The 12,162-nt window shown below is 45.8% G+C and overlaps 1 protein-coding gene across 1 annotated transcript in view; it reads right to left on the reverse strand.

The window, feature by feature from the left end:
* Positions 1 to 5,172: 5,172 nt before the first annotated feature.
* The window catches only part of syt7b (synaptotagmin VIIb), a gene marked incomplete at both ends in the record, with an annotated part of 55,297 nt that continues 48,307 nt past the window's right edge, over positions 5,173 to 12,162 (reverse strand). The window contains 6 exons of the mRNA XM_083692702.1: positions 5,173 to 5,277; positions 6,054 to 6,253; positions 6,347 to 6,461; positions 6,772 to 6,941; positions 7,192 to 7,459; positions 9,303 to 9,426. Coding sequence (XP_083548828.1) covers positions 5,173 to 5,277; positions 6,054 to 6,253; positions 6,347 to 6,461; positions 6,772 to 6,941; positions 7,192 to 7,459; positions 9,303 to 9,426 — 982 coding nt within the window. The remainder of the gene's footprint in view (positions 5,278 to 6,053; positions 6,254 to 6,346; positions 6,462 to 6,771; positions 6,942 to 7,191; positions 7,460 to 9,302; positions 9,427 to 12,162) is intronic.

The raw sequence follows: 12,162 nt of genomic DNA on the forward strand, positions 1-12,162 counted from the left end.
GCTTATGTCTTAGTTTTTTATTTACATAATGTTTTAATCTGAAAAACAGACTAACATGCTTGTTCATTCATTGATTGTGTATAAACGTATCTTTCCCTGTATGAAATAAACTTGGAACCTGTCAATTTGTATATTTGTGGGTGGGAAACACTTTTATCACACACAAAGCCAATGTACCGAATTCCTCCGCTCACATGGCAATTACAGACACAATTACAGACACAGCCAAGGTTGTCTATGAAATGACTCCCCTCACCTGTAGATTCCACATCCATGCTCTCATGTGTGCAGCATGAGTGCATGTTTTTCATTCCCCTGAAGCTTGTTTGAAGTGTGGAATTGTCTGTCGCCCACGCTCGCCCACTCTGCCTATCTCGAGACCAACGTGTTCTTGTCATCCTGCTACCACTGTGGCTGTGTGTCGTGACAGCTCTCCGTTTTATCCTCGCTCTCTGCTCCTCTGGAATTTCAATTTTATCCCTCTCTCTTTCTTCACACGTCTCCCTCCCCTCACCATCTCTCTGTAGTTTAGAGAAGCCTGAAGGGAGTCATACAACTGAAAGAAGATAGTAGAGTTTAAATTCTGAAAATAACAAGCCTGCATTGCGCACGCACACACACACACACACACACACACACGCACACGCACACTCCTACCAGCTTTAAGGGCTCTTGTGGTTAACTCAATGATAAACACATGCCCAAGATCAATACTGTAGTTCAACATGACTATTGAGAATAGAATATATTACAATGTCTCTAGGGTAGATGAGATGAGGAAATGGATTTGTAGGATATGGAAGATCTAGTTGATGTACTTGTACTGTTGGTGGAACTAGAATATTAGCTAAATGATTGCTGTGTGGGGGAGGCAATGTGTTTAGGCATTGTTTCTTGATACTAGAGATGAGTACAAATAATACAGATGCTTGTACCTGTAGATGAACCATCCACTTTACTTCATCATCATCAGAGAGAGAGAGAGAGAGTGAGAGAGAGAGAGAGAGAGAGAGAGAGAGAGAGTGAGAGAGTGAGAGAGAGAGAGAGTGAGAGAGGGAAAGTGAGAACTCATTTCCCAGAGGGCTTTGTGGATAATGTTTTTTCCAACAGTCCACAGAACATATGATGGTAAACAGAAGCTAATTAAATGATCCAAGGCAGCTTGGTTTGACAGGAAACCAGCCTAGATGCATTTCCCTAAGAACTGAGTGTAATGTTAAAAGTAAAGGCCAGCTTTGGAGTTGAGATTTCAACTTAATTCTTCATTAAAAATTGTAATACCAGATTCTGGGTTTATCACACAGACAATTCTGTGGTGAGGTTGGGTTGGATTAATCCTTGGCACAACTCCAGCCTCAGAAGAACTACTACTTCAACCTCTCCGATAGCCAGTTGAAAATATTCTAATAAATTCCTTTGAGGGAATACAGAGAAATCATAAAGCAGAGGGAAATAAGCACCAGAGTAAATCGACTTTAGAAAAAACAATAATATTAGACTTCAGTAGAAAAACAACCACAACCATCTTAGAAGTTTCTTCTTTTTATATACACATTTATATATTTATACACTGTACAGATTTCAAAAAATAAATGGTCGATATTGAAGATTGTGCACCCCACTGATGTGTTACTAAGGAGAGAAAAGAAGAGATGCAAGAGGGGGCAAAGGGATGTCAAGGACAGATGGATATCAATATCCCCAACTAGTACTGATGAGTTTTTACATACAGTACACATTCTTAATTCAATTCAGTCTTTACACAATGTTACAATCAATCCTGGCCTACATTGGCCAACCCTCCCCTCATCTCCATCAGTCTTGCAGAGAGAGCTCACACCAGGAAATGTGGGGTGATATTTCAATCAGATGGAAAACAGATACATTTGTTAATGTAATTTTATATGTTAGAATGATAGTTCACTATATACCACGACAATGGTTCCTTATCTTGAAAGTAGTCTATGTGCCAGGAAACATTTTAATCCATGGTTCAGTAAGTAATAGCTGTAATATCTTAAACAACTCTGAACTATGTATTACAGTTTTCTCCTGGCCCATAGAGTAGTTTCAAGGTAGGGAACCATCTGAATAAGGTGTAAAATAGTGAACTATCCCTTTAAATTGTTATTGTGCCTATGGGGACCGTTATTGGGGAAATTCAGTTGCCTTAAAGGCAAGCAGACCATAGTACTTGGCTATTATTGAGCCTATTGTAAGACCAGGTAAATCAAGGTACAGTATATCAACCACACAATCCCATTTTACCTGGACTGTGGTTGATTTCTTATAGTGGCTGACCTTGGGAATGTGCAGTATTGTAATGCTTGGTCTGCATACATGCTGATGTATGGTTTGCTTATGAGATCAGCATGAGGGAGGTGACAGTACTCCCGGTTATTTTGGGAATAGGGTGGGGCTCTGCTCTGCAAGGAGAGATAGCGGTGATGCAAATGAGGTGATGATGATCATCGTCTGTCTCACCTTTTCTCACCGACACTTGGAGAGCGGGAGCATATGGAGGAGAGGGGGGGTTGAGAAGGAGAGAGGAGGGGAGGGGTGGGTGGGTGTTTGAGGCGCACACAGAACACATTGTGCCAAAAAGCATGTGTGCACAGTGGGGGAGAGGTTGCATCAGCACTGACGTCTAGAAACCTCCCTGTCTTAGTCTCCGTGTGTTGGGCTTGACCAAAGAGATAGAGTGTGTCGCACTCAGCCACATATTAAATGATACCAGAACACAAAGTCCCCAATACACCGGGGTCTCAACTCCCAGTCCCTGTGCCAGATTCAGCAGCACTAGAATTGGATATGCTGTATCTGGCAAGATGGAATAAGTTCCCATCTCCCTTCTCCCTTCTCCGCCCCCCTCTCTTCACCCAGACTCTCCTAAAACTGATATGGCCCCCCCCCCCCCAGCCAACCTATAAACCCAACCAATAGAAAGTAGACAAATGCCCTCATTTAGAGAACCACTTTCCAACAACCCTGTGATCAACAGTGTCTCCTCCGTTTCTATCAGTGACTTAACTTAAAAAAAGAGATGTACCGGCATTACATTAACGTTGTACATCGGCATTACTTTGTACAGAATAAAAACAACAGAAAAACGTTTTTCATTTGAAATAAACAAAAGTGCAGAAGTGAACACCGAGCACACACATACACACAGACCGACGGTAAACATCACACAAACTAACAGTCCGATGTTGACACAAACACACACACACACGCACACGCACACGCACATATCCAGCAGACGCAAATCAACATTCAAATGTTAACAGAGAATTGGTTTTCTAGTTATTATTACTCTTGTTGTTGTCATTCAGACAGGTACTTCAACGGAGTGACTGAAGCTTGGGAGAGGTCACAGCAAGTACATGTATGTACGATAAGTACTGTACATCAAGAGCAGTACAGGGTGGGTTCTGGCCAGGAATGAAGACCCACTCTCCAACACCCTAACTATCTGAGTGACATATCAGTAAGCATCCATATGACTGGCTTTGTGAACATACAAGCTATCTGACACAACTGACACACAGAGACACAGGCAGACTGACACACAACTACTGACACAGACATGTATATCTAGTCAACAACGTTGATGGTATAACAAGATCCTTTGGCTTATATTGCTCCTTTCAAAACAATATACATTTTTGATGTGGCTGCGATATGGAAGTTTATTTCTGGTTAGCTGCACGGAATGATGCAATGCAGAGAAATCAGCTAAGATGAGGACTGTAGCTCTTCATCGGAGCTTGTTTCTGTGTAGTTCTTCCTCTGCCCACCCCTCAACACACCACCCATCTCATTCTGTTACTGCTCATGCTGTGACCTCTCCAAGTCTTCAACTGTATTCAGTATAATAATCCTCCTCATTTCATCATCATCATCATTATTATCAGTAACATTGTTATCTTTTGATCTAGCTGTGCAAGCCAACACTTTGTGCATTCAAACACATGTGCACACACGCATGCACTCACACACATACGCATGCACGCAAACACACACACACACACACGCACACACACACACGCACACACACACACACACACACACACACACACACACACACACACACACACACACACACACACACACAATACAGTGTTAAAAAGCTGGCTTTTTGTTTCTATTTTCTGTCTCTGGAAGAACATTTTTATTGGTCTCTTTAGGTTCTTTTCAAAACAAAAAAACACAACATTGATGACTTGACTCTTTTTTTTCTGTCCTGATGAAGGGTTCTTCTTCTCCAGAAAATTGGTAATGTCAATTCTTTTTTTTCTTTTTTTTTCTCGTTTTTCCATAATGAACCAGTGTGAATGTTCAGTCATTTCTCTCCTTTTTTGATCTAGAACTTCATTTTGGAGTTACATCACGTCACCCACAGCACGCACAGACAACAAGGGGGACCAGCCAGGGAAGAATTACTACAGTGGTGCCAGAGAAAAAGAGACTGGAGAGAGGATGCGTGGGGTGGAATGAGTGTCATCATCTAATTCCATTATGATCCAGACTGATCATCGGATCATCCACATCCACCCTTTCTCTATTGCCGTTCTGTTCCTGTTGATGTGCCTCTCTTGATGCTTCCTGCTGCGTTGCCAATTAGGGAAAATACCATAAATGTGACCAGCCAACCAGGTCGCTCCTGACATTAGAGCAGAGGAGTGAACACTCATCCTTTGCTCCCACAGAGGAGGGGAATATGATCCCTGTGAGTCACGTAGCCCAGTTCAATGACTTGGTTGTCACACGGATGGAATGTGTCCTGGAAGACAGGCCCTTTCACTACCTTCTTACAAAGGCTTGTTACACTGTCTATCTGACCCTTATTTGGTTGGTAGCTCACCCCATGGGGTGGCAGGAGTGTACTGCTCAGGTACCAAATAGGGTGAGGGTGAAAGGAGAGGGGGCGGAGAAAACACATTAATAATAAGAGCATAAACCCAGGAATGGAGGGGAAGGTGCAGGAGAGGTGAAGAGGGAGAGGGAGTGGTTAACAAGGGAGCTTAGAGAGGACAGACAGGAGGAGAGAGAGGATGGGCCGTCGGATGGTTCTTTGTACCCGTGTTCCGCAGCGAATCAGGCTTGTGCATAACAATAAGGTCAGGGGTCAGGGGTCAGGGGGGATGTTTTGGGCGGACATCGCTGGGCCTCTCAGGCCTTGAGAGCATGCCACTGAGCTACGGCATTACGGGGACGACCCATCATGTCCTTCCAGTGCTTCACCTCTGCTGGACCACTCTTCCACGAGAGATAGATCTGAGAGGGAGAGAGAGTATGTGTATGTGTGTGTAAATGGATTGATGTCACTTGTACAGAGATTGATGTCCCTCATACAGCAACATGCCAAAGCAGCTAGAGATAGAATACACTCTCAGTTGTCTGGAGTCATCCCTGCTGTCACAGCAAAGCTCTGCCAATCACACTAATCTGAATTTAATTCATATTTCCAGTAGAAACGAGTCATTAGAAGGAAACAGCTGTTTTACTGTCTGCAATATCCTGAAGAAAGCACATTTGTGCCCCTGATGGAGAGTAAACAGAGGAAAAAACTTAGAGTGATACAAATGTTTAGACAAGAGAGACAGAGACCTGCTCACGCAGCTGCTGCTGTGCTGTACCTCGGTGTAACTCCCACTATGGCTAAAAAGGCTAGTCAAACTGACGAGGGGAGATGTGTTTGGTTTACTGAAGGGTCAATATCAGACACTAGGATCCATATGTAAGGAAGCCTGGATCAGCTTTACAGTGTGTCAGGAAATCAATGGGACAGTGCATTTGTGTGCCTCAAGCAAGCAACAGGATCGATGGGTATCAGTCTCATTGTGTCACTATGGAAAAGCAGAGAGACACTGAGTGTTAATGTGTAATGAGATGTCTGTTAGTGTGTGTGTGTGTGTGTGTGTGGTGTGTGTGTGTGTGTGTGTGTGTGCCTGTATCAGCGGGAGGCTTGTGTCCGTGTGTACCAGCAGGGGTCAGTGTGGACGGTTGACGGTGGGCAGCAGCTAGGCTTGTTGGGGGGAGTGGGTAGGTACCTTGCCGATGACATCATTCCGACTCAGCCTGTCCTTGTCCATGACGGTGATGATGATGGTGGTCTCTCGGAGCACGTGGGCAGGAACATCGAATGGGAAGGACTCGTTAAAGACGGGGTTCAGACAGCGCTTCATCGTCACCGTCTTCTTCTTCTCCACGCGCTTGTCCTTGTGCATCAGCCACACCTTCACATAGGGGTCTGAGAAGAGACAGAGAGATGGAACATAAACAAACAGTAGGGAGACGTTCTGAGACAACGATGAGAAGGTGGATGATGAGAGTGTTTGTGTACCAGAGGTGCCTCCGATGTCCATGGCTTTGAGATTGCGTGCTTTGATGATGCTCACAGTGATGATGTTGGCTGTGGGGTTGTAGCACAGTGACACCAGCAGATCCCCTCGACTCCCCTGAGAAACAGACAGCAATGACATCACCACTTCTACCCCCATCCTCCACTTTCTCTATATTTATAGCCTACTTTCCCCTCCTCCTCGCTCCGTTCATCCCTCCTCTACCTCTTTCTCTCCTCTCCCCGCTCTTTCATCACTCTCTCCCTTTCCTGGGGCTCCAGAATCCTGTTCTCTTCTCCCACTCCTCTTGCATCCCCCTCTCACTGTTCCTCTCCTCTTCTTCTCCTCCATCGACTCTCTCCTTTTATTTCTCCTCATTTATCCCTCTCCTGCCCCCGCCGCCCCCTCCCTCCCCTCCTGTACTCACGCTGCCATCAGTACAGGGTTTCAGCTCCTTCCAGAAGGTCTGCATGTGGGCCAGGTCCACCTTGTTGAGGGGGATGGAAACCTCCCCAATGGGGTCATTCCTGCTGAAGCGGTCGTAGTCCAGCACCTGCAGGTACAGGGTCCTCTGGACCACCTTCTCATAGGGGAACCCTGGGGCATGGTGGGGGAACAGACAGAGCCAAGGGGAAGGGGGAGACACAGTAGATGATTGAAGATCATTGAAGATATTTAGAGTTCTGTTTGAGACACAGTACATCCATGAATGTAAAGATGTGTAACTCTATCCACTTAAAATTATATTCAGCTTAGCTTATATACTGTTCTTTGAATGAATAATATACATGTTGTTTTGTGTGAATTACAGTGTCTGTGTGATGGTGCTAGGATTCCACTGTCTGACCTTCAAACAAGAAGGTCTCATTCCAGTGTGGGTTGAGGTTCTTCCTCTTGACCTTGGTCTCCAGCTTGTGCTTCTTGTCAGGCAGCAGGTAGAGTTTGACGAAGGGGTCGGAGGTTCCGGAGAAGTCCTTAGCTGGCAACTCCTGGCCCTTGAGAATCTTGACGGTGAGGGTGGAATCCTGGAAGCTGTAGCCCACGCTGAACTGGACTCTCCCCAGCTTCTCACAGACTGGCCCTTCGTGCTCTTCCTCCTCTGAGCCCGGGGACAGCTGGGAGAGAACAGAAGGATTGACATGCTTATCTTATGTATACCATGGGTAACTGATGGGATTTGAACCTATGTCTCCTGCTTGCCAGACTAAAATATCAAAAAACTAACCAATAAGTTAGCTTGTTGCTGCCTGGGTGACATTGGGGTGATAAGTCTCAGAGGAGTGAAGTTACCGCACAATGGTACAGCCGACAGTGTCTTGCTGATACACATCTGTGACATATGCATACTAAACTCAGAGCAGATAGTAATATTGCTGTGCTCAACTGAGCCCTATCCCAGGATGTCAAACACATATTAAACACAGTCTCACAGGGACAGCGACATGGACAATAAGGTGATTGAGAAGCGTTATTTCCTGTCCACAGGGGGGCACTAAAACTGCATTGTGACTTGTCTATCACACTGTCGACATGCCACCATAGCATTCAGATAATGTTATGTCATATGCATGGGCTTTACTGGGTAATAAGGAGTGAATGCATGCAGCAGGCGTGTGTGGGCATTAGAGGGAGAAGATATACTCCCCTCACCATCTCTCTCTCTCTCTCTCTCTCTCTCTCTCTCTCTCTCTCTCTCTCTCTCCCTCTTTCTACCTCTCCACCCCCCACCACCCAGCAGAGAGACCTCCTGCTTAACTGTATCTGGGCCCCTGAGGCCCAAGGGAGAGAGGGGAGGGGAGGGAGGGAAAACCAGTTAAAAGAGTGCTATCTGATGTGGAGGACCAAAGGCATTGCCCAAGGTATAGTTCCTGGATTTTCTTCTTCCACTCTGAATTCTCGCTCCTAACTCTCACTATGTTGCTCTGTCTCTCACTGCTAAATATGCTCATCTCTCCTTTCTCTCTTGTCATTATCTCTCTCTCACACACACACACACACACACACACACACACACACACACACACACACACACGCATGCACCCACGCAGATGCGCCCAAATGGACATGCGCACACACACACTCTTTACATATATCTCCCTCCTAAAATCTCCATATTCTGTACACAGGTTTGTCTCACTTTTCAACATCCATCTGTTTCCCTTTCATTCTCATTCATTCTCAATCACATGTCCTTGTCCATTTTTGTTGATGTTGGCTGAGACCCACACAGTTACAAAACCCCCACCTACACAACATGCAGGCACAAACAGAGCCCACATAAACTGTACACAATACTACACCGCCAGACCCTATGATGGTCAAAACAGAAAGTTACACACTAAAACCTTCATGAACATGTCTACAACCACACACATCCACACACCCACCTACACACACACACACACACAGACGCACATCACACATCGCAATGACTCCAGGAAAGAAATGAAAAATATAAATGTATCAAATGGTCAGTGCATTAATGAAGAGGTTTTAAAATAGGCCAGGTAACTAATAGATAGAGACTCGCGAGAGTGAGACCAGAGACAGAGAGACCAGACCAGTGCCTACTACCAGTCCCCTCCCACAGACAGGGCCTTCTGGCACCCCCTCGTGAAACGTGAAAGCATCATCATTAAGCCTCATCAGTGCCTCCATAGAAAAGACGTGTGATCCGCATAATTATACACGGCTCAACCCCTCACCCCCGCCCTGTCCACCCAGCACTCAACGCGTTCCAATAGTAATTACCCACTTTTGCTGAATAAAGCATATTCTACTGTGTGATTCTCTGTGATACTCTGCCAGCCTGGGGTGGGAACACAGCAATCATGTTTTAGCCATTTAAGATGTGGGCACGTTACAACATGAATCGTGACACTCCATCGAGTGGGTGAGCAAACCTATAGGCAAACATATAGAGACTCATATGAAAAGAGGGACACACACTTTTCTTACCATGAGCATGTCGCTGGTGAGGGAGTTGGCCAGGTCGGAGACAGAGGATTTGCCATCAGGGTGGCGGCCGGCCTCGTCGGGGGTCTGTCCCTTGGGGCTGCTGCCAGGCTTGTTACTCAGAGCCCTGCTGGGGAGAGGGGGGCAGAGACATAGTCACCTGGGTGGTCCTGACTGCTGGCACCATACTAGACAGATAGTCTAGGGTCTGTGCTGCAGACCTCGTTCATGACTACTGTCCATCAAATGGCTGTACAGTTCAGGCTTCATGGCCTTGTGTCAGGGCTGCTCTATCCACGGTCTGCTCTGGACAGGATTGATAACATTCTCAGACTTAGGAGTAACAGGGTAATGTTAGTGACTTTGTTTCTGACATTATGTCTTTACACGCACACACACACACACGCACTCACACAGCGCGCGTACACACACACACACACACACACACACACACACACACACACACACACACACACACACTCAGGAGGGGTGACAAAGGATGACCCTAAACCTTTTACCACCATACACATAAAAATAAAAATAAGCAACACATATATACACAAGACAAACACAAAAAGAGGAGGGAGAGTTGAGTGAAGAAAGACAGCGTAATAAAGAAAGAAAGAGAGAGAGAGAGAGGAGAGGGATAGAAAGAAGGGAGGAGAGTGCTCATATCGTGTAACAGTGGGGAGCAGAGGACATTCTGGGCTTTAACAGCTGTCACTAGTCAAGGCACATAGAGAGACAACTATAATGAGTGGTTAGGCTCTGAAAGAGAGAGAGAGAGAGAGAGAGAGAGAGAGAGAGAGAGAGAGAGAGAGAGAGAGAGAGAGAGAGAGACAGAGAGAGAGAGAGACAGAGAGAGAGAGAGACAGAGAGTAGTAACTATAAAACACAGTGGTGAAGAGGAGAGAAAGTGAGATTAGGAGAGGGTGCTGTGGGACAGATGAGTGTAGGAGGGATAGATTTGAAGATTTCTCTGTGCAGAGAGGGTGAGAAAGAGTGAAGAGGGGGAATTGCCTTTGTTATGACTGAGGGTTAATGGAATGAGCAAAGTGAGGTTACTGACTCAAATGAACGTGAGACTGAGACATTGACAGACACACTACAACACATTACAGTCTAATCTGAAAGAGAATTAGAGGAGAAGAGAAAAGGCCTAGAAACAAAAAAGAAAGACTTTGTTTTAGTAAAGATTCACAATAAGGAATAAAAAAACACAACATAAACACCAAACAACGAAGAAGAAGAATGTACAAACACAACATGGGCATGCAAAATAAGAGGAGGCTTAAGAAAGTGAGAGGGAGAGGGAGAGGGAGAGGGAGAGGGAGAGGGAGAGGGATGGGTATGGCTGGAGGCTGTACAACAGAGGGGCTGAGAGGAAAAAGAAGTAGGCGAACAAGAGAAGGTGGGACAAGAAGATGTGGTGTGGGTGGGTGGAAACATAAAACACATACAACATGTTAAAACAGCTAACTCGAACAAGGGACTCATGGTCTGAGTGAGGTTAATCCATCTACAGAGTGGTGTTACGTTAGTAGAGGCATGTGTGTGGGTTAACCACTGTATTAAAGCAGTCATGATGGGGGGCCATTGTTCCAGAGAGACTGCTGGTTCAGTAACTGTCCATTGGTGTCTACAGCTTGAGTGTTTGAGTGGCGAGTCACTGTGGTCACAGACAGCAGATATCTGCTTGTCAGCTCCCAGTGTGAAGGGGTCAGTCCATAAACGCATCCTTGTAGCTGACTCTGGACTGCCGTGGTGGAATCACATCACCTCCTAGCACAGGAGAGAGACCATCAATCCTCAGTATCATCTTCCATAATAAACACTGGCTGGCAGCATCTCTATTATTTACAGCGCAGGCATGCAGAGGTCCACTGTGGTGTTGTAGTACTGGTGGTAGTACTAGGTAATACTGCAGACTTCAGCTGAGCAAAGCACACACAAGCAACAGCGGGCACAAACAAAACAATGTGATCTTGTTTTTTTCGGGACGCTTGCTGTTCATATGCCAAATTCCAAGACTAAAAGCCTAGGCCTAGCCTATATGGACCACTCAGAGAAGTGCATGCTGCAATCTTTAAGGGGGCTAGGTCCCATGTTTGTCTGTCTTTCTGTCCAGTGATCCATTATTTCACTATGATAAGGCACTAAAGGGTGGTTAGAGGGGAAGAATGGCTACAGCAAGGGGTGTAGGTGAGGATAACAATTGACATTTAATGAGTTCTGATCCAAACTGTGAGGATGAGACTTATTTATCCAGATCAGACAGACAAGAGAACAGAGACAGACAGACAGGGGTACAGTAGACACACACACACACACACACACACACACACACACACACACACACACACACACACACACACACACACACACTCAGGCATAGAAATGGGCACAGGCAGGGAAGGAGACAAATGGACACATACAGAAATAGAGTGATTGACAAGCAAAGTGTCAGACAGAGAAAGGAGGGTTGGCTGACATACAGTAAAATGTATAGACAGACAGACAGCCAGGCAAAACAGACAGACAGAGAGAAAGACAGTTGAGGGCAGTTCTGTTCCAAAGAGTGGGCGGGATCTGTGGATTGGCACAAGGACAGGCTTCCCTGTGATTGGAGGGGGAAGCTATCAGGAGGATTCAAACAGTACATTGTATAGGGAGGGGTTGGAGGGAGGTGGTGTGTGTGTGTGTGTGTGTGTGTGTGTGGGGGGGGGGGTAAGATGATGAAAGGGGGTCTAAGAAGGAAAGAGGCCAAAGTGCCAGGCAAGAGACCTCGGCCATTCCTCTTATCTTCTCTCCTGTCACTTCAACCTCTCTTTTATCCGGCACATCCTTCTCTCCTTCCTCTCTA

The sequence above is a fragment of the Argentina silus genome, assembly GCF_951799395.1.
Source record: "Argentina silus genome assembly, chromosome: 2".
Taxonomy (NCBI): domain Eukaryota; kingdom Metazoa; phylum Chordata; class Actinopteri; order Argentiniformes; family Argentinidae; genus Argentina; species Argentina silus.